Below are 22,723 nucleotides of genomic sequence, written 5' to 3' on the forward strand. Positions count from 1 at the left end.
TCCGGGTCCCTAGAGAAAGGGGTGGAGCGGGCAGCGACTGTGTTGGATACTGGGAATTTCTTCCCTAATTCCAGCCTCCTGGGCCTTAACCTCTTCCTGCCCGCGCCGGGGACCGCGGCGGATCTGACCTGACGCCTCCCTCCCTTGTCCCCATTTCATTCTCCTGCCACTGTCGAGGGAGGGGGCCGGCCGTGTGCGTGAAGGGCAGGGAAAGGGGATCGCGTTGATTGATTGATTGATTGATAAATTATTTATTTATCAACTTTTCAAAGTACGAGGCGGGCGTCCCTCGGTCCTCCCGGACGGCTGGGAAGGGGGCAGAAGGGGAATTTTTCGCTTTTCCCAACTTGCCAGCCCCACCTCCGCGCCCGCGGCCACCAGCAAAACTAAAGCAATCCCGCTCTGTGCCTCCAGCCCCCCGCTGTGTCCCGGAGAGCCGGGTGACCTGGGGCGAGTCATTGCCTTCGCTGAGCCTTTGCATCAGCAAAATAGGACGTGGGAGTGGGTGGGGGCGGGGCCGCTGTGTCATTTGCGGGGTGCGGGTCACCGTCCCGGGAGAACGTGGGGGCGCCTCTGCGCTGGGAGTTCCCACTGCTCCTCCCAGGGGCTCAGAGACCAAGAAGTCGCCTGCGGTCTCCCTCCGGGGCGTTCAGGTGCCCCACGTCTGGCACCTTAGTCGCCTCGCTCGCGCTCCGGTCCCATTCGGACTGTGGTCCTAGCCCCTGTCCCATCCCTCGTCCAGGGGCCCCCTGTCCCCTCCTCCTCTGTCGCCCGCCCATCTCTACCCTTGGTCTCTGGCTGTCTTCTCCCGGTCCCTTTCCTCCCTGTCACCCGCACGCACAGGCCATAAAAGGAGTCGAGGCAGCGAGCTGGCCCCGCTCCAGGCCGGGGACGCCCCGCTCCCCGCGCGGACCGCCGCGAGGTTCCCGGGCCGGGCGGGTCGAGCCGATCCTCTCCCCGGCGCTGGGTGGGAGACAACCCAAAAAGGCCAGGCGCGGGCTCCTCCTGCAGGAATTCCCAGCGCCGCATACCAGCCGGGGCTGCCCGCTCCCCCTGACTAAATATGGTGCCGAGCGCCGCGCGGCGCGCGGGCGGGGATGGGGACCGGCCGCATCCCGCAGCTGGCCGCCGCCGCCCGCGGGTGGAGGGGACCCTCTGCCCGGGCAGAGCCCAAAGGGGCCGTCCCGCTCCAGGCCCACGTGTGCCCAACTGCTTTAAGCCGGAGGATCTGGGGAAAGGGTTAAAAAAAAGTTGGGAAGACCCTTGGCAGGCTCTGTACCTGGCCCACGCCCTGTCCAACAGCCCGGGAACCAATAGGAACCAATATCTCCACTTTTCAGACGAGAAGATCGAGTCCCTACAGGGGACTGCCATGGATTGGGACTGCCATGGATTGGTGCTGGGGCTTTGTGAAAGGAAGATTCACTTCCAGACAGGGGACATCCGGGGGAGCACAGGAGAAGGCCAAGGGCAGGAGCTGAGGGTGGACGTCTGGGAGTCAAGCTGCCAGAGCCACTTTCTAGCTGTTTGGCCACGAGCAAGTGAGTTCACCTTGCCAGGCCTCGGTTTCCACACCTGGAAAACGGCAGGACGTCGGCCCTTCCTGTTTGGGGATAAGCAGTCCCTGATGTGAAAGGAGCAGACCTCTGGCCGGCTCCAGGAAACCAGGTCCAGCTGCACAGACCCTCCAATAGAACTGCCTCCCCGCTCCTTTCAGACAGCTGTGCAGCTCAGACCCTCCCGGTCCTGGGGACACCCTCCAACATCAAGTCCACCTGGTTTTCACCCTTGAAAGCATCTGCGCCCAACCCCCACCAGCTCAGAGGCCTGAATCCTACTGCCAAGAGCAGCCCGAGTTCCACGGCTGGGGAAGTTCAGGGTGAAGCTCTTTAGAAAATGACAAATGAGCTGCTTCCCCACATACCTTTTCACATCTACACTGTAAAAGGAGTGGAAATTGTCTTTGCATTAGCAGAGAAAGGGGGAAGACTCAGCCGATCCTCACCTTCCCATCCTGGAAAGAGTCCAGAGCGGCTGGCCCAACCCAGCCTGGCCCCCTCCGAGGAAGGACTGGCATTTCCACCACTGGCCCTAAACAGTGGTATTCCAAAGGGCTGCAGCTGATTCCTTGAAGAACTTGTTGGTAACTTTGAGAAGAGAGTAATTAGAAGCAGAGACTTTGAAGCCAATGCTCAGTTTTACTTGCTCTCTCCTGTGGTCCTTAATAAGGACATGGAGTAGGTGAGGGTCTGGAGAGGTGAGACACCCAGGGCAAGTAGCTGGGGTAGTTAGCAGTGGGGCAGGGATTCCGAGCACCGCCTGAGTCTGCAGTAAGCACAAGTCTGACTTTTAATACTAAATAAGCACCAGCCAAGCAGCTGCGGGCTTGTTGCTGTACCTGAGTCCATTTTCTCAAAGGAAAAGCAAAGATGAGACCCTGCCTTGACTAGCTTGCCGTGTTGTGAATCTGATGGTGTTGAGGCTTTCCATCAACCACTTCATCATGCATGCTCTAGAAGTGCCCAGAGATGGCATGTTCACGTAACGGCCGTTCAATATGTGCCGGCCCATGCACCACGTTCAGATGCTGGAATCTTCAAAAGTGCATTCTTCTATGAATTAAAGCAGATGCCTGTTTTATTTCTCATGTCTCAAAAGGCCAGTTATTTTAAGATGGAGACAAAAAGCTGCTTTACAAAATGTCACTTTGAGTGCTGTCAAATATTTTTCCGAAGCACGTCTTTTCTGTGAGGGACCATATAATGCGCATTTCCATGAACTATGGGGGAGAGGAAATCTTTCTCTCAGGATCTTTTTAAAAATAATTTCTTGGGTTGGGGATGTGGCTCAAGCGGTGGCACGCTCGGCTGGCATGCGGGCGGCCCGGGTTCGATCCTCAGTACCACATACAAACAAAGAAGTTGTGTCCGCCGAAAACTAAATAATAATATTAAAAATTTTTTTCTCTCTCTCTAAAAAAAATATAATTTCTTGTTACTGTTTTCAAAAAGCCCCCAAAGTGTGATTCCCTCCAATTTTTATTTTGAGACCCTAAGTTACTTAGGGTCTCCCTAAGTTGCTGAGGCTGGCCTCTAACTTGCAATCCTCCCACCTCAAACTCCCGAGCTGCTGGGATTGCAGGTATGCACCACAGCACCCGACCCCTTCTAATTTCTAGTTATCAAAGATAGGTCACCCTAAGCATGATTTACTCCTGTGTGGGCTTCAGGATTTATTTACTTAAAAGGTAAATAGATTTATATACTCAAATACTTAATAGGCCCCAGGTATCATCTCAAGTCCACCTGGCCCAAGATTCCTGACCACAGCACAACTGTGCCCCCTGCACTGCCCAGAGCACTTCCGCTCAGCCAGGCGGCCCCACGCTTCTCCAGGTGTAAGACTGCACTGGGTAGTGACCTGCCACCCTCCTTGTCACCAGTTTCCAACTCTGGCCTCCCAGTAACTGTAGATTCTCTACCACTATCTTAGGAAAGGGTCCCAAGAGTCTCAACAAAAATCATTTTTTACAAAACCAAACATTTTCTTACCATATGATCCAGCCAGTGACGCTTTTTAGGAATTTATCCAAAGGAGTTGAAAACTTATGTCCAACACAAAAACAAAAACAAAAAACCCAACCTGCACATGGATGTTTGTAGCAGCTTTGTTCATAACTGCCCAGCCTTGGAAGCAACTACTATGTCCCAAGTGGGGGATGGACAAATAACAGTGGAATACTACTCAAGACTAAAAAGAAATGAGCTTTCAAATCATGACGCAATGAGGGGAACTCATGCAGGGTCCTGGGTGAAAGAAGCCAGTCTGAATATGTCCAGCTAGAGTCTCTGCAAAAGGCAGAGGAAAGCCCAGCACAGAGGGTGTGGGGGGAACTTGCTGTCTAACACTATACTGTGAACATATGTGAGTACACGTTTGTCCAAAACCACGGGACAGACACCAAGTGGTCCCTAACGCAACCATGGACCGTCCACAGTGACAGAGGTGCGGAGGCTGCTCGTCCCTGGGGGCAGGGAGGAGAGGGCACTTCCTTTCTATTTAGCTGCCATCTGCAACTGCTCTAAACAATATCATCTACTTTTAAGAAGGTAGTTTTCCTTCATTTTCTTTTAAAAAAATCCACGGAGATCATAGTCTGTGCCTAACAGTTGTTACAAACGTCACATACCAAGGGCCTCTAAAGGCAGATTGTCACAACTCGATCCTTCCTGTGCACTTGGCTTTAGGCTAAAAGAACTCATCAAGGTTACACAGTCACACAGGCTCATGAGCCACACACAAATGTGTACTCGCACGTAATTATAAGGCGATTCGTTTATTCTATGCAAATACATATGCCAAGCCTGTTCATCATCTTCGAATGCCCTCTGAGCCTGCTCTGGATTTTTGGACTGTCCACGTTTTAAATCTCCACCTCCCTAAATCCCTTCTGTTCCACTTTCCCATTTGATTTTTGTGTAAATCCAACATTTTCCCCCAACTTCTCCCAAGCCCAGGGAACCCACCAGCACTATGGAGCTCTCTCTTTCCTTGAATCCATTTGTGCTCGTTTTTCTTTCCCCCAGTGTCTCCCTGCTCAGGCACTGCCTTTTTGAGCTCCTGGATTAAAAACTGACACGACTGAAAAATCTCAAGTATGGAAATTTCTAGGGCAGATTTTTTAACATGAAGTCCTTCTTTTTGGATAATAAAATTCTCAGTGAATGTTTTGTCTTTTCTTTTCCAAATATAAATGTTTTCAAACCACCCCTGCCCCCCATTATCATGCTACCCCCCGAGGGACTGGCACAGGCCCCCCACTGCACCCTGGGAATAGCTGCTGCAGGGTGACAGGGCTGAAGCCCAGGACACAGACCCCAGCCCCTACTCCTGGTTCTCCACCATGAGGACCCCGACAGGCAGCGGGAGAGCCACCAGGTCCTTCTTCTGTTTCTGTGCCCAGCTCTTGACCACACAGCAGCGATACAAACACCCTCTGCACAAAGGTGAGTTGCTTAAAATTTTTTTAATTAAATGATATATTGAAAGTATAAAAGTTACCCAGGCACAGGAGTTACAGAATAATGCACACAGAAGGCTACAACACCGGTGACAGTTCTGGTCAGCTTTCATTATGATGGTTTTTCAACAGTATCCAAAATCATCAACTCCAGCATTTTTCCTTAATCTACATGATTGCAATTCCTGAGGTAAACTTAGTGACAACAACTTGGATGTGAACCAAGACTTCTGGGAAAAGTCAGATCTTTATATTCCCACATATGATACAATGGAATTCATAATTGTAATCAGACATTACAGATTTAAAAGTGAAAATGGGCCCTTACAAGACTCTGCATCTACAGATATAATTTTAACCCACAAACAGGGCTCTCAAAATCTTTTTTTTGGGGGGGGTACCAGGGATTGAACTCAGGGCACTCGACCACTGAGCCCCATCCCCAGCCCTATTTTGTATTTCATTTAGAGACAGGGTCTCACTGAGTTGCTTAGAACTTTGCTGTTGCTGAGGCTGGCTTTGAACTCAAGATCCTCCTGCCTCAGCCTCCCAAGCCACTGGGATGACAGGCATGAGCCACTGCGCCCAGCTCTCAAAATCTTTTGACTTATAAAATATAGTTTCAAGGGGTTTCATTAGTAGTTTCTGATGGGCTGGGTAGCTCAATGGTAGAGCACCTGCTTAGAAAGCCTGGGGCCCCGAGCTCCAGCCCAAACACAATAAAATAAAAATGAAAAACAATGGTGATTTGTGTTTAGATAAAAATTCTTAATCTGTAAGGAGTAAATACAATTAACATCAAATATAAAATCAAAGGTTTCTGTCATTTTCAAAGTTAGCACATACCCAGCATCCCAAGGAGGGTGACAGTGGCGCCAGCCACAGCCCTCAGATTCTCCCGTGGGAAGCACGCGGCTAGACGGTCACGTCCAGGCGCTCTGAGTTCCAGCGCCCCACGACTCTGCACCAGGAGCGGGCTACCCTGAGAGCTGTCTTAGTGAAACTCCACATCACGAGACTTCCTTAGCAATGATCAAAGGGGCTTCTGGAGACACACGGACATTCAAAATGACTTCCAGAGCCCGCGCAGGAAGGCGCGCGTCCCTCAGCCGTCTTAACTGCACGACCCGGGCCACGCGGGGCTTCAACAGTGCCTCTAGGGAAAGCTCCTTCTGGTATTTCCCTAAAGCCTGTCACTTCATGTCATTTCACGTTCTTTTTTTAGTTGTAGGTGGACACAGTATCTTTGCATTTATTTATTTATTTCATGTGATGCTGAGGATCAAACCCTGTGCCTCACACACATGAGGCAAGGGCTCAGTCACTAAGCCACAACCCCAGCCCCTTATTTTACATTCTTTTTTTTTTTTAATATATATTTTTTAGGTGTAGATGGACACAACACAATGCCTTTATTTTTATGTGCTGCTGAGGATCGAACCCGGGTCCCGCCCGTGCTAGGTGAGCGCTCTACCACTGAGCCACAAACCCAGCCCCCCTTATTTTACATTCTTAATAAAATAAAATAAACTCTTTGTTTTACTTATAGCATGTTAAAAGAATTATTTCCCCCTCTACCTTTTAATTAAATTTTCCAGCGGAAGCCAAAATGGACTAAGGAAAGAAAAAGTACTTGGTTATCTATTTACAAATTTAACTTTAGGTAGTAATTCAGACATTTAAGCTGAATCATGAGTGGTTTTCTGAAAAATAGGTCCTTTAAGAAAAATCAAACTGTACAGGAAATTAGTTTTGGTTTTAATATTCTTTAAGTCATGAATGAATTTTCCTACAAGTTCACATGATTCCAACTGAAGGAAATTTAATTAATGTGCATGTCAAGGAGCAGAACATGTGGATAACGGCCTAGAACTTTTTTTAGAAGAAGGTACAAAGTTCTAAAAGCCCTTGCGCCTTTTTCATGAACTTCTGGACCTTTAAACTACTTTGTAAAAACCATGCACCTTCTTTCCAGTCACATCCAATAAGCTAGATGACAGAGTTAGCTTTTATTCACAAATGCAGTAAAACACGAGGGGTCAAGTATTTTGCAGAAACTCAAATTTCTACAAAATGGTAACTCTGGAATGATAAATAAGTTACTTAATACACACAATTTTAAGATAAAAGATACTCTGCATCGAAGTGTCATCTCTTCACGGCTTGAGAAAGGGGGACAGCCTCAGTGTTGGTGCCTTCACCCCTCTCCTTTCCTGGTGGTCACCTGGAATGAGCAGAAGCACATGTCAACATGTATCCCAAGTCACAGGGGTGGCCACACCTGCACGTATTTTCCAATGTTGTCATGCACTCTTTGATGAGTTCTGAAGATGGCTTAAGATGATGAAAAAAAAAAATCTTTTTTTTTTTTTTTGGTATTGGGGATTGAACCTAGGAATGCTTTACCACCAAGTCACATCCCCAGCCCCTTTTATTTTTTAATTTTGAGACAGGGCCTTGCTAAGGTTTCCTAGGCTGGCCTGGAACTTGTGAGCCTCAGCTACCCAAGGGGCTGGGATCGCAGGCCTGCACCACTGCACCTGCCTTTAAATGCACTTCTTAAACCTACTGAGGAAGTCAGAAATGTTCAGTCCTCGGGGCTAACTATTCAAAAGTGTTTCTTGCCCTTTTTTTTTTAAGTGAAGGAGGCAGGCTGGAGGAAACCCCTGCGTGATGAGTTCCAGGCCTCCCTCTTATTTGTAAGGAATGGAATTCACGAGGGAGGAGGACAAGTGGTGGGTCAGCGGTTGAGGGCGCCAGGGCTCTTCCATCAGAAACAAGACCTTCAGACACAAGCGCCTCCCAGCAGCGCCCTCTGGTGGCAAGAAAAACATGGGCACATTCACATCTTCTGTGGAGATTCGAAAACTCCTGGAACCGTGGAAAATGTTTTCAAAAGCCCCAAAACAAGACAAGAAAGCTCCAGGAGGCTTCTGTGACCCCTGCAGTGCTCTGGCCACAGTAAAGGGGGCACTTCTGCCCAGCCCAGCACTGCCACAGCTGACAGAGCCTTTCTTGTGTCAATTCTTTTAAGAAAATACAAATTTAGGCAAGCAATTAGAAAAATGCAGATTTAGTACCAAAAATCCACACTTGGTTTTCAAATCCTTAAGAAGAGGTGACATCTCCCAGAGTTGAATGTCACCAAAGGCTGAGCAGCCTTAGGACTAGGACCTCTCCAGTCTGGATAACAGATGGAGATCTCTCTCTCCCCACATTTGGGCAACTTTGTTGACAGAACAAAATGAACAAGTTCCTTAGAGCACAATGATGTTAGGTCTTCTAGAAAAGTCATGTTCTAGAAAATGGAGTCTGCATTTTTGTATAAAGTCGAGCTGATAAAGGTTTTCTCTAAACATCTTGTCTTTATTCGGAGCAAAAACTTCTTTGCCTGCAAGGTGGCAAGGGTCAACAGCAGCAGGATAGTGAGCTGCGCTCTCAGAGAGGTTTCCCCCCACTCTGAAAGCTCTTATGAGGTGTGCTTTCATCTTGGCAGGCTTTGGGCTTATTTTCAAATGGAAGCAGATTTTGTTTGATGTCTTGTCTTGCGTCCGGATGGGCTGGTGCAGTGATAAGGCGTGTGGCTTGCAGAGTGGTCACTTTACTATTTCTGCGACCTCCTCAGCGCTGTCAGGTAAGAGTGACGCAGCTCCAGACGTGCAGGTATGCAGGCTAAGAAAGCGAGTGGACTGCTGAACCGTGTTCCTGAAACATGACGCAACATGTGGCTGACAGTGCTTCAAGTCATTGCACAAAGAAATCACTGTTGTGCCAAGAAAATAATTTGCAAGTCATCGTTCTTGTCCACTGGATCAGTGGTCACCCTCACTGCTGGGCTTTCTATGGAGCTTGCCACAGAACAGGCACCCAAAGCTGCTTTACTGCCTTGAAGCCGATTCTACGATACTTTTGGCACTTTGTCTCTTGCCCCTTCTTTCCCTCCGTGTCCATCCCCGTGTGGTGTAAGACAGCAGGAGCTCATCAGTGACTTCCACCTCTGAACAGAACTTGGTCAGGAAGTACCTGTCACTAGCAGGAATGTTAAGAGGCTGATTATAAGAAGCTTACGAGCCAGAAAGGCTTATTTCTCAAGAGGCTCTCTTTCTTGCCGGGACTAATACAATGTCTTGCGATTGCTGTGTAACAAGTGCTCATGTGTCACCCAGATCCACTGGAACAAACGGATATGGTCACATATTCCTGGGAAGTGTGTAAACAATTTGTGCTGGTTTTCAATATGCGTACACTGTGACCAGCAATTCTACTTTACGTGCCCACACAGAAGAACTAGTGGTAGGAGTGGGCAGAGCGATGAGCTCTCTACCACCGCTAGAAACTCAGCTAAAATGCAATCCAAAACGGAGGCTCCACTACTGATGTAACTGAACAACTGAAAGCTCATTTTAACAGCAAGCATTCTGAAAAAAAAGATCAAGTCATTCTAAGAATCCATTATTTGTCAAAATAACCACCATCTACTGTAAAAAAAAAAAAAATCCTGAAAATGCAAAGGACACATGGCCCATGACTTCTCCATCTGTGTTTAGCTCCTGGACAGAGAAAAATGATCCCTGGGTAAAAAAAAAACTACTTTTGCAGTATACAGATCTGCAGTGCTCCAAGGACTATAAATAAAAATCGGGTTTTGCAAAACTTTTGTGTGTGTATATGAATTTACATGTATGTGTGTACACACACACACACATATATGAACTTTCCCAGTTATTCCCCTACTCTTTTTAAAATTTTCTTTCCAAAAAGTATTTCTTGAAGGTTGAGTAACATAAGCTCACTGTATTAGATATAAGTGAAATTACACTACGGCTCAAAAGCTCAGGAAAAACTCCTTCAAGGATACAAATGCACAGGAAGAAAACACACTTGTTAAAGCTAAAAGAGGAACCTCAGGAACCTCTTACCCATCGGCCTTCTTCTGTCTGACAAGATTTGGGTTTGAAGGCTGAAGTGAAGACTCTTTCAGAAAGGTGTTTGGGACACCGTCCTTAGTTCCATGCAAGAAATGAGCCAAAATTCCATATAAAAGAGGTCTGTAGCAGGAAGAAAACAAAAAAATCAATTAATTTGACATAAAAGGGACAACTAAAAACATTTATTCTTTAAAAGATAACCTCTGACACCAAAATGGCCAAGTAATTCACTAGGCTTAAAAACAGTTCTATAAGTCGGGGGCAGTGGTGCATGCCTATGATCCCCGTGATTCAGGAGCTGAGGCAGGATTATCATAAGTTCAAGGCCAGCCTCGGCAATTTAGTGAGACCCTTTCTCAAAAACAAAAGGCTGGGGATGTGGTTCAGTGGTAAAGCACCCCTGGACTCAATCCCCAGTATCAAAAAATAATATTAAGAAAATAGTGTATGATTATTATTGAGTTGTGAACTATTCATACTCTTAAATTTAAAAGTATCAATTGAAGGAAAATTTAAAACCCAGAGAAAACATGTGAACAACTTAAAATTCATATAAACTGAAATACTATGAATCAATTCATAGGAATTCAGCTTTTAAACTCCAAGTCCATATACCTCCCAGTATCTGACTCTGCCTGATAATAGGACAGCAAATGCCTGTTGAATAAATCAGGGCCCAGAAAACATCACACATCCAGACAGCCAGGGCTCCAATACTGGCTTTGCCACCTGAGGTGGGGAAAGCACAGGCCCAAACGCCACGCACTGAGTGCTTAGGGCTTGCCCGGCACACACGTGGCAGCTGAATTGTTCACCAAACACTCCTACTCCTCTTCATTTTATCCTCCCTTTGTGATGTCATAACCATTATCATCAATTTGTGAATGAGAAATCCACAGCCCAGAGATTAATAAAGTTCATATTTATACCCCAAGTCCCATACTTTTTCTAGAAATATGCCACCCAGGAATTGATATCAGTGCCTTTGCATCAATGAAAGCTGCTCTGTTGACAATACAGAAATGTTTTTAATTTCATCCTTGAAAACACAATGAACCTGACTTATTTTTTTAGATATCCACCTACTTACCAGCTAGTATGGTTCAAAGCATGAACAAGTCCTTTGAAACTGGAACCAAACTGCCCTCCCTGCGAACTGGTCTCAGTTCCCACACAAGGAATAAGATGGAGAGTGACAGTGTCTACCTCCTTGCTTTCTCTCTAGGGGAAGGTCGATTCCCAAGGACTCTCCAGCAGCCCCCTGGGAATGAAGAGCAAGGAGCTGAGGCCTCCTGCCCATCAACAGCTGGCAACCGAGAGCCGAGAGCCGACGGGAAGCACACCTCCCAGCCCCAGCAAGCCCAGACGCCGCAGCCTCAGGAGGGAGCCTGAGCTCGACTCTCCAGCTACGCCCACTCCCCACATTCGCTACAGACAATGATAAACATTTGTTTTAAGTCATCAGATTCTGGGCAGTCGCTTAGGCAGCAATAAATAATTGCATATCAAAGCAATTTCTCCATGTTACCAGGAAAGCAGGAAAGGAGGTTTCTCTAAGAGGAGTCCCAACCCTTTCTTAGACAGGCCTCACCTAGCCATTAAAAGATACGTCTCCTATTATTTTAAGCCAGTCTTTCCCCAAGTATTAATTTGTTAAGATGATTGTTAAATGTTTAAATTTTTATATTTTAAATATGGATAAGATTGACAAAAGATTGAAATTTTTAAAAAAATCAAGTATTCTAACTTGTATATAACTAACACATTTAACTTGCAATTTCATGGATATTAAGAGTCATTTTTTAAAATAAGTTTTAAAAAGATCATTTAAAGTACAGCCTCACATACAATACTGAAAAATCAAACCTCTCAAAACTGGAACTTTCTTCATAAGGTTGGCACACCCTCATTTGGTGGCAGGGTTTGACCTAACATATTATCTATGAAAACTTCTGGACTTTCAAGACCCAGCAGCTCTAAGGGTTTCAGAACTAGCACAGAAGATCTGTACTAAGTGAATAACCCGAGTGCTACAGGGGGATGGCAAACTTGGCAAAGGCGAATCACTAAACTCAGCAAAAGTAGAGCTTGAAGAATTTCCCTAAATTTTTGGAAGTAAAGCCGTCACTTACTTCTTAATCCTTTCATCTGCAGCAAGTATCTTAAAACTACCAAGAGCCAGGAAGACTGTATCAGGGTTCATTCCCTAGTGCTACGGGCAAACCAAGGTCCTGAACTGGATGCCACCTTACCTCCCGGCCCGCCCCAAGTCACACGTAGACTCCTCCAAATTACCACTCCCACCATTTCCACTCTGCCAGTTTTCTATACTTTTCAAAATTTGTCAAAATATATGCTTTCTAAAGTGTTACCCACTGCTTTAACAACTCAGTGTTTAAGTACAGCTATCAACTATACCCATGAACTCTGGCTTTACAGGATGTGAATACTTATGCCAAAATCGGTCCCTCTGCCAAACAGGTTAGGTAACAATGGCTCTTTGATTGCAGGATTTCTCAGAGCAATTGCCCTAATAAGGTGATCATGAATCTCCAAGAAGGGAAGTGGTATGGTGGCTTCCTGCTCAAAATCTCTTTTGTGGTGACTCTCGTAGGACAACTATTCTGTGGATCACGCTTTGGGCATGGTTGGTTCCCAGACAACACTGCAGAAAACAATGCCTACTGCTGTCCCCAGAGCCTACAACAGTGTCTGATACACAATGGGTTCTCAGACACTTTTAAGTGAACCAACAACATTCACTGCGGTATCTGGTGCAATAGCAAAACACTGGAAACAACCTAAATGTCCACAGATAGGAGCAGGTGCCAATCATTTATGGTACACAGAACACTACAAAGTTGTTTAAAACAGAAAGGGGAAACAGTTTTGCTGGGGGAGGGGAAATGGGGGAAGGTGGCCTTCAAAGATACCCTTAATATTTATGTAGTTAAAAAACTCAAAGACAAAGCGTAAGGTTCCAAGCCGGAGGGGAAGGAACTCAGAGTCTGCTGCATGACTCCGTACTGCTCTGTACAGCTGAAATAATTTATAATCTTATTTAGAAAAAAAGATTTATATACTCTGGGATGAAAAACAAGTGGCAAATACATCCCCTGCACAGGCAGGAGAAAGTACAATGGGTAGGCTTAAATATAGCGTAAGTTTGAATGGCTGCAAGGGAGAGAGTCCACGGTGGGCGTCTGGGGAAGTGAGACTGGCTTTCAGCGAGGGCCAAGCTTGTTCCTCTTCAATAGCTGCCTCTCTGTGCTGTCTGCATTCTTTCTCAACAACAATTACTACTTTCACTGTCACTTAAAACATTCTGACCCCCTGCTGAAGAGGTCTGTCCTGACCCCTCCAGCCACTGCTCTGCCTCTGGGGGCCTGTGGCAGTTCACAGAAGTGTCTGACCTTAAGAGGGGCAGGCAGGCAAGCGCGTCACCTCCTCCTGTCTCATGCCTATCGGGCCCTTCCATCAGAGCAGCAGACCTCCCAGCACAGGACTGAGCGGGGTCTGGATGCTCGGGGGAATGCGAATGTGGAGTGTGAGCTGGAGACGTGATTGCGAGGTCCGGGTGTGCACTAGCCCCAGCTACACTTATTTGGGTCAAATTCTAGATTCAGAATATGGCGTAATGGAATTATATCTTCTTTCTAGTCAGCCTAATGTTGCTGCTAAAGCCTTCTACAGTCATTTACTGCCCACATGAGGACTTTAATATACATCAATGGAACTGAGCTAAAAAGGTTTTTTTCCTCTTTTTCAAAGCAACCCTGATTTTATATAGTTAGTAATTATCTGGGTAATGGAGGTTCAGTGCAGTAAGCATTTTATTGGGTATTCATGTGTGTAGAGAACATGGTGACAGGGGCTGGGTGGTGGCACTTGCCTGGCATGTGTAAGGCAATGGGTTCGATTCTCAGCACCACGTATCAATAAATTAATATAATAAAGGCCCATCAACATCTCAAAAGTATATTAAAAAAAAAAGAGAGAGAACACAGTGACATACCATGACAAATAGAAATGAATGTCACATATCCTTTTTTCTTAAAGATTCCTGTCCAGTAGATGAACTATAAACAGTTAAGTCTAAGAAAAAAATGAGACACATGTATAACAAAAGTACAAATCAAATCTTAAACACAGAAACCTGGAAAGAGGAGGAAGAAAAAATGTCAAAAAGAAGTTAACACCTGAACAGGGCCAGGGTGACGAAGGACACTCCCACAGGAAGTGAGACGAACAAGGAAGTGACCCTGGCTGCGAGGCTAAGGGACAGTTGGTGCAAAGGCAGAGAAGCCTGGGGTTACAAGGTGTCCTCTGGGGACAACGCACAGTGAGGTGTGAGCCAATCCCACCAGAGACAGGTGGGAAGACGCTGGGCAGAGGCGCTGGGGCTTCGTCACATCCTCAAGGTTGTTTTTAAACAATGCAACAACTCTGTTAAAAGACAGTGGCAGGTAAAACAAGGTGGAAAAGAAGGTGACTGGAGATTAAAAAAAAAAACTAGTCAGAGGGTTCCTGAGCAGAGGGGTGCAGGACGAGAGCGGACAGGGGACGCAGCAGGGGCAGAAGCAGTGGGATCTGCGGAGGGACCGGTAGAGAACAGAAAGAGCCGCACCTCGCACCTTGAGAGACTCTGAGTTAAGACCTGAGCAGCTGCAGGAGGCTCCCATTGGGGCGGGGAGTTGAGGAGATAAGAATAACCCATTTGGTTTCCGGACATGCCAGCAGAAACCCGGCCTACCACTAGGGTTCAAAGCAGGCAGCAGCAGGCAGCCTCGCTGGAGCCTCCAGAGGCCCCAGAAGAGGAGGTGGAGGACAAGGAGAAGGGAAAGCAGAGGGCAGACTTGGGGGCGGGCGGAGGTGAAAGGAGCCCTAAAGAGTCAACAAAGAAACTGAGAGCACTATGAGGAAGCCCCGGAAACTAAGACATAAAGAGTCTTAGAAACAAATGACAAAAAGCATTTTAAGACAAGCCAATATTCCAAAACACTGCAGAAACTCAAGTGAAGTTGAGCTTCTCAAATCAGAAATCCACAGACGCCACTCTTGGCCCGCATGCCTCAACTCAGAGTAGAGGGCCGGGCACACATTATCAGGGGCACCGACTGCACGTATGTCAAACGCTTCGCGGTAACCAAACCCCATCACACCAGGAGGGAGAACTGAAAGCTCAATGAATTTTCAGAAAGAGAAGGAAAGGTGCTGGGGCAGGCTGCTTGGAGTGCGAGGGCCTGGCCTGCCAACCACAGCCCTCTTCAGCCCACCCAGGGACCCTCTGGAAAGAACCACCACCAGAAAGTGCCGCCCACTCCCACCAGGTGGCGACAACCCGAGGACAGAACTTGAGATGCAGAGCGGGCGAGAGGGAGAGCAAGTGAAAGTGGCCCTGAGAAGAGGGCTGGGGCGGGGGTCAGCGCAGCCCATGTCCAGCATGCACATTCAGGCCCTGGGGCCCAGGCCCAGCACCACCGAAAAAAAAAAAATAGTAGAGACGCTCAGTCCTCTGACGCCACAGGAATTTTCACGAACAGAGCGGACCTTCTCGCTGCTGCACACCAGATCTGGGTTAAGACCTGCTGAATTAAAGAGAAACCACGGCCCCCTGCGCCAAGAGGACTCCTGCAACAGGAGCTGAAAGCCCACATTAAAGAAGCTTCTTACATTTTGCTGTCCTTTGACTCTTCAAAGGCATTTAGTTCTCGGACGAGAAACTGTCTGTCCAGTGGAACTGCAGGTTGACCAGATTCTGGAGGGGAAAAATTCATTAAAACACCGAGTCTGTTAATCTAAAAACAAATGTGATTTTGATAACAACCAAACTTACCAGATACACATACGTTTTTCAGATTTGGGAAGATTAATGACAGAACAAAACAGGGTAGATCCAACTGCAACCGACTTTATGACTTTGAAAAATTCATTCTGTTAATGCAAAACGTAATGCAGTTTAACCTAAGTTTTTAAATCCCCAATTCTGGGTTGAAAATACTTCAATCAGTTTCCCGAGAAGCCAGTGCAGCATTACTCAGCCATAAAGAAGAATGACTTTAAGACATTTGCCAGTAAATGGATAGATCTGGAGACTATCATGCTAAGTAAAATAAGACAATCCCCCAAACCAAAGATGAAATGTTTTTGCTAATATATGGAAGCGAACCCACAATAAGGGGGAGAGGGAAATAATAGATGTTCAGTTGATTAGATAAAGGGGAATGACGGGAGGGCTGGGGATATAGCTCAGTTGGTAGAGTGCTTGCCTCCCATGCACAAGGCTATGGGTTCAATCCCCAGCACCACCAAAATATAAACACATAACTACTAACAACTCAATTTTGAAAAAATATATCCATTTGGCATCAGTAATTCTAAAAGTAAAACTGGACTCTATATCAAGTGCCGGCAGGGACACCGGCAACTGGAACTCTCGTACTTCCCTGGTGGGAAAGTAAAATGGCGTAGTCACTTTGGAAAACAGCTGGCCCCTTTTCCTATAAAGGTCTGTGAACATTTACCACACAACCCAGCAATGCTACTCCTAGCTATTTACCCAAGAGAATGAATATTCATGTTCACATAAAAACTCATAAGTAAATGTTTATAGCGGCTTGATTCATAACTGCCCCAAACTAGAGACCACCTAACTGCCTAACCACTGAAGCAGGTGAACTGGCAGGGCCACACTGTTTCCCTGGGGATAATGCCACTTGCAGGGGACAGCCAGAATGGCTGAACCTCAGGTGCAGTATGCAAGCAACGGGAAGCAGAGTCAAAAGGCTTTACCAATATGCTCCATGCAGGATACTCCGGAAAAGAAGACCCCAGAACAGAAAAACGACAGCTTAGTGAGTGTCAGGGCGGGGCTGAGTGACAAGGCTGGCCACAGATGGGTGCCAGAAAATCTCCTGAGGTGATGGAAATGTTCTGTGTCTCGACTGTGACTGTGGTGGTAGTTACACGATTAAACATGTTTGACAAAATCCATAGAACTGTACACTAAAAAAGGTAATTTTTTTTGTATGTAAATTTTACACTTTTTTTTTAAAGCCAAAACATTTAATATGAAATTTGGTTACCTCACTGGATTTCATTCTAGGGAAGCCAAAATCCAAGAAAACTAGCTGATGTCACTGGCATCATATAGCCATCTATAACAAACTGAGGGATGCAGAAATGTATGCTTAATATTAAAGGATCTGTAATGGAAAGTTCTAGCTAGTATTTTCTCCTGTAGTATGTTAAACCTTATAAAAATTTGTTTGATGGGCTGAGGATGTGGCTCAAGTAGTAACAAGCTTGCCTGGCATGGCATGCATGAGGCCCTGGGTTCGATCCTCAGCACCACATAAAAATAAAATAAAGATATTGTGTCCACCTAAAAGCTAAAAAATAAATATTTTAAAAAAATTTTTGAGCTGTGAAAAGAGCACATATGATTTTTCTGATCCAATCACCCAGATGACACTGCTTGGTAATGAAATTGGACTTCTAGGATAAATTGGGGAAAGGGAGGCACAGATTCTGCCTCAAATGATAAACCATGACCACTTACCTGCTGTGAGGACCGATGCCGTATACTTATATTTGTTGAATTCCAAATACTCCCGAATTAATTCGTTAATTAGAAGGTTTTCATGAGACAACGTTGGTCGGGGTTCATGATCATCATCTAGGGCACTGAAAACTTCAGCTCGGATCCTTGCTTTTAAATGCCCTAGTACCCCCCTTTTTTCCAAAGTGTCCTTTAAAACTGTTAAATATAAAATATTAATGCTTCAGTTATAAATTTTGTCACTGTTGGGTATGTTCTCAAGAAAAATGTTGAAAAGGTAAATAGTACAAATGCAGCCCTTGAGCTAAACAAAGTAACAAAGTGGTCAATGACATTGACTATCACAAACCATGCTTATAAAAAAAAAAAAAAAACAAAAACAAAAACAAAGTTTCCAAGTTATAATGATTTACTCTGAATATAGTTGAAGGAATTCAATTTTATCCCTATAGCATCTTTGCGGTCAGGGGCTGTAGTCTGAGACATACTCCGAGACTACAAACGGGAAAATATAGGGGGATTAGAAGTATAGTTAGCTTACCAGGACCTAGCCTACCTCCCCCATCACTCCTATGTTCAAGAGTGTTTGTCACTGTAAATGGATTCTGGGCTTCTCCAACAGACTCCAGTTCAGAAAGGTGATTAAAGAAAACCAGCCGCCATAAAGAAAGGAATGTATCATGTTTTTTGTATAAAAGCCTTTGATACCCTTAGGAAATGGCCCAGTCTGAATGAAACGGTTTTGGGGGCTTTTTTGTTTTGTTTTTTTCTAATGACAGTTATGAGTGCTTAAAAAAGATAAAAGGGCCCGCAGTGATGGCCCACTCCTGTAGATCAATCGTAAATTCAAAGCCAGCCTAAGCAAAAGCAAGGCACCAAGCAACTCAGTGAGACTCTGTCTCTAAATAAAATTCAAACTAGGGCTGGGGATGTGGCTCAGTGGGCAAGTACCCCTGAGTTCAGTCCCTAGCACCCCCCAAAAACAAAAGAAAGCAACAATGAAGGTGCTTGTTCCTGAGGTGGCCTGAATTCTATACAGGCAAGACACGAGGTATGCAAAAAAAAAAAAAAACAAAGAACCACAGAAAAAGAACAAGACACCCCTTCCTCCCAAAAAAGATAAAACGTCCATAAAATTTAAGATATTTGGCAAACAAGATTTCATGGACTTTCTTGTGGACACAAAGCACATTCAGAATTGGGGAAAGCAGGGAAAATGGGCCCCTCTTCAAGTCACTGTAGGACACTCCTAGTCCCCAAAGAGTAAATCGCCTTCTGGGTTCCATATCATTTTCTCTTCTCCTCATTGTTATGCCTAGAACACTGCACCATAAAAACTCCATCAGAAAGAGGTTGTTGACCTGGCTGATCCCCCATGGAATACCTAAATTCTCTGAAACTGCACGCAACATTAGGTGTGATGTGTATTTCTCCAAGGAGGGAGCCCACAGATCCAGTGCATTTTGTTCTGATGTGACAGTTGCATGCCTCTTTTATGACTGTTCACCAGCACAGTGTCCCCAATATACATTGACATCGCGGATGTGGGAATCATATTCCCAAAGGCATGCAGCTTCCTACTCTCCACCTCTCTACCAACGACTGGTTATCAGGCCCTGTGTTTTCTGAAAAACCAGAACTGGTTGGACTCATTAGCAGGTTTATTGCCCGGTGATGAAGACCTGGCATCGTGGTGCGTCTAATCTGGGTTCCCACACTGTCTCTTCCTCGGTAAATGACTTCGGGCACTTCCCCTCTTAACAGCTCAGTTTCCCAGTCCAGGCCATGGGTACAGGTGTTACAGGGCATGGATCAGATGTCACCCGGGCCGTGGGGAGTGCTTCATACCCAGCGCAGGCGCTGACAAGTACAATCACTAACACTTGTCGGAACGTCTGCTTCGAAGTTAACGGCATAAAATGTTCTTAATGACATGCACAGAACTACTACAGAAGTACTTCGGGGAACTTTTCCGAATGGCCACACCAGGAAACTCTGACCCCGGTTTCTCCTGGTGGACAGGAGGACCTCCTGCACAGGCTGCTGCCGGGACTCCTGAGCAAACCGAGCCAACCGTTCAGGACCGAGCTCCTACCAACGACGGCTGTGCGTGCAGCAATGATGACTGCCCAGTGGTCACGACGCTGCATCCCGGGGCAGCTCGGGTGCAAAGCCCGCCCGGGCCTTCCTCTCCCCAGCCCCGGCGGGGTCCAGAAAGACGCGCCAGAGGCCCAGGGTGCAGGCCGGGAGCAAGCACAGGGGCCCGCGGCTTCTGGGCTCTGGCTCCAGCTCGACGCCGCTGGACCTCCGCGTCCCTCCCAGAGCCCGCGAGCGGCGGCCGCCACCCCTGCCGGGCGCTCCCGCAGACCCTGATACCGCAGAACGAGCCCCGCAAAGGCCCAGCCTGTGTTCCTTCCGGCCCGTGCTCTTCACCGGTGGAAGTCACGATGCTTACCACCCAGCAAGGCGCCCTGCTGGTACTCACCAGTCTTCAGCTCGGCGACAGTCGCCATTTTCAACGGCCGCCGGGGCCGCGCCGCGAAAGCGCGCATGCGCAGTTCCGCCCTCCCGCCCCCGGCGTGGTCTACAGCCAATAAGCGCACAGCCCAGTCCCGCCCTTCTCTGTTTATGCTCTCCGGGATTGGGTGAGTGGCGAAAGTCCACGAGAGACTCCACCAATCAGCGAGCGCACTAGGCGGGTCCTGCTCCGGGAGGAGGGAGGTGGGAGGAGCCGGGACAGAGACAGTTCAAGCGTTTACCGGTGGGTGCTGCTGGCCCCTTGGTGCTTGACTGCAGCCTGCGGAGCCGCTCGTCGTCCGCCCGCTGCTCATCTCTGCCGCTTTGCGTACTAACTGCTAATGGTTACCACCGTTCAGCCGGTGGCTCTCAAAGTGAGCAGGCCTCGGTACCATTTAGAAGACTGGTTAAGAGAGACGTCCGGGTCCCAGCCTCGGAGCTTCTCAGTGAAACTGAGGCGCCGACTGGGGCTTTGCCTTTCTATCAAGTTCCCAGGTGACGCCGATGCTGCTGGTCTGGGAAATCACACGTTGAGAACCACTGTGTTAAGCACCGGCTAGGAGTCTGACATTCGGCCAAGTCCTTCCCATACCTTAGCTCCGTGATTTCCCTGTAAGATCCCCGGCAGATGGTGGCGGTGACATCTGAATCCAGGCCTCTTTCTCTTCGAAGCCGACCGACCGTCTTCCACTAGCATTTAATACTGCGCAGTGCACATATGGAATCCAAGAGCTGTTTGTGGAAATAACTGATGAAGGAATAGGCTCTCAGATTCCTAGAAAAGGAACATGGGAATGAAGTGTCCCAAACTGAGTGTGAGGTTGCATGATTCCAATTGCATCACCAGGGAGATGGAAAGCCTTGGTTATACAAGTGACGTGGATTGACCTGGGTTCTAGAACTGCACTCTTTAAAATGCTGGCCGGAAATATCAAGAATATAAGTAATAATAAATGTTGGTGAGGATGTCGGGAAAGGGTACGGCACATACACAGTTGATGGGACTGCAAATTGGTGCAACCACTCTGGAAAGTAGTATGGAGTTCCTCAAAAAAACTAGGAATGGAACAAGCCTTTGACCCAGCTATCCCACTCCTTGGTGTATATCCAAAGGATTTAAAATCAACATATTACAGTGACACAGCCATGTCAACGTTTATGGCACCTCAATTACAATTGATAAGCTATGGAACCAACCTAAGTGCCCTTCAAGAGATGAGTAGATAAAGCAAATGTGGTCTACGTACACAATGCAGCATTATTCAGCCATAAAGAAGAATGACTTTAAGACATTTCCTAGTAAATGGATAGATCTGGAGACTATCATGCTAAGTAGAATCAGACAATCCCCCAAACCAGAGGTGAAATGTTTTTGCTAATATGTGGAAGCAAACCCACAATAAGGGGGGAGAGGGAAATAATAGATGTTCAGTTGATTAGATAAAGGGGAATGATGGGAGGGCTGTGGTTTAGCTCAGTCGGTAGAGTGCTTGCCTCACATGCACAAGGCTATGGGTTCAATCCCCAGCCCCACCAAAAAAATAAAAATTTAAAAAAAAAAGGTGGCAGAGCAATGATGGGAAGGAAGGGAAGAACAGAAAAGGAAAGACAGTGGAACAAACCTGACATAATTTTCCTATGTACATATGAATGCACCAGGTGAATCCCATCACCATGTACAACCAGAAGAATGGGGTCCTAATTAGATTAAGATATTTTCATGTTTGTATAATTATATTAAAATGAATTCTACTGTCATGTATAACTAAAAAAAAAAAACAATAAAAAATAAATAAGATGCCAGACAGCCCAATAATAGATATTCTGGACCCCATTGTGCTCAGCACATTGTCAAAGATACAAGGTAACAAGTAGAAGACATTGAAGATTATTCTTTGAAGTTTTTGTTTCAAAAAATACATATTTTATACATATATTTGGATCCTGAGGTTGTCTTTCTTTTTAAAAAATTTTTACTTATTTATTAGTTGTAGTAGTTGTAGTAGTATTGATATTGAATCCAGGGGCACTCTACCAGAGTTACATCGACACCCCATTTTATTTACTTATTTTTTAATTTTTTAGTTGATAATAAATCTTTATTTTTTTAATACATGGTGCTGAGAATCGAACCCCATGCTTCACACATACCAGGCACTTGTGCTACCACTGAGCCACAGCCACAGCCCCCCCCCCATTTTATTTTTTATTCTAAGACAGATTCTGAGGTTGGCCTTGAACTTGGGATCCTTCTGCCTCAGCCTCCCAAATCACCAGGATTATAGGCGTGCACCATTGGCCCCAACTCCTGGGGTACTTCTCAAAGTGGGTAGCAGTTTAAAAAAAAAAAAAAAGTTAAAAAGACCATCCAACCGTAGCAGGCTCATCCTAATCCAGAGGAATCAATTCTCACCCTAAGATAGATTAATTTTTTAAAAAATATATTTTTAAATTGTCAATGGACCTTTATTTATTTTTATGTGGTGCTAGGCGAGCGCCCTACCACTGAGACCCCGTCCCCACACCAACAGATTCATTTTTGACCCTGTGGGACACAGATCTGTTCTGGAACCTCAGAAAGTTCCTTCCCGTCAGGTCTCTCTACTCTGCAGCACCACACAGCTTACGTGCTTGGTCACCATCTCAGGAGATTTATGAGGATTAACTAAATTCCTTTGGTGAAGTTTGAGCTCTTCA

At 46.3% G+C, this 22,723-nt stretch overlaps 1 protein-coding gene across 6 annotated transcripts; it reads right to left on the reverse strand.

Moving 5' to 3' along the window:
• Positions 1-5,007: 5,007 nt before the first annotated feature.
• Positions 5,008-20,063, reverse strand: Cep20 (centrosomal protein 20). Of its 6 annotated transcripts, none has more exons than XM_027940461.2 (5): positions 19,995-20,063; positions 17,510-17,707; positions 15,622-15,706; positions 9,940-10,068; positions 5,008-7,244 (listed from the first exon to the last, which is right to left on the reverse strand). In XM_027940461.2, exons 1-5 carry the CDS (start codon positions 20,059-20,061, stop codon positions 7,241-7,243), a joined length of 483 nt encoding a protein of 160 aa, XP_027796262.2. In that variant the 5' UTR covers positions 20,062-20,063; the 3' UTR covers positions 5,008-7,240. The 6 variants fall into 6 exon arrangements, with proteins under 6 accessions (XP_027796262.2, XP_027796260.2, XP_071461771.1 ...); XM_027940459.2 differs by having other exon boundaries at positions 5,008-8,725; XM_071605670.1 differs by lacking the exon at positions 5,008-7,244 and adding an exon at positions 8,750-8,783.
• Between the last annotated feature and the right edge of the window lie 2,660 nt (positions 20,064-22,723).

The sequence above is a fragment of the Marmota flaviventris genome, chromosome 19, assembly GCF_047511675.1.
Source record: "Marmota flaviventris isolate mMarFla1 chromosome 19, mMarFla1.hap1, whole genome shotgun sequence".
Classification (NCBI taxonomy): domain Eukaryota; kingdom Metazoa; phylum Chordata; class Mammalia; order Rodentia; family Sciuridae; genus Marmota; species Marmota flaviventris.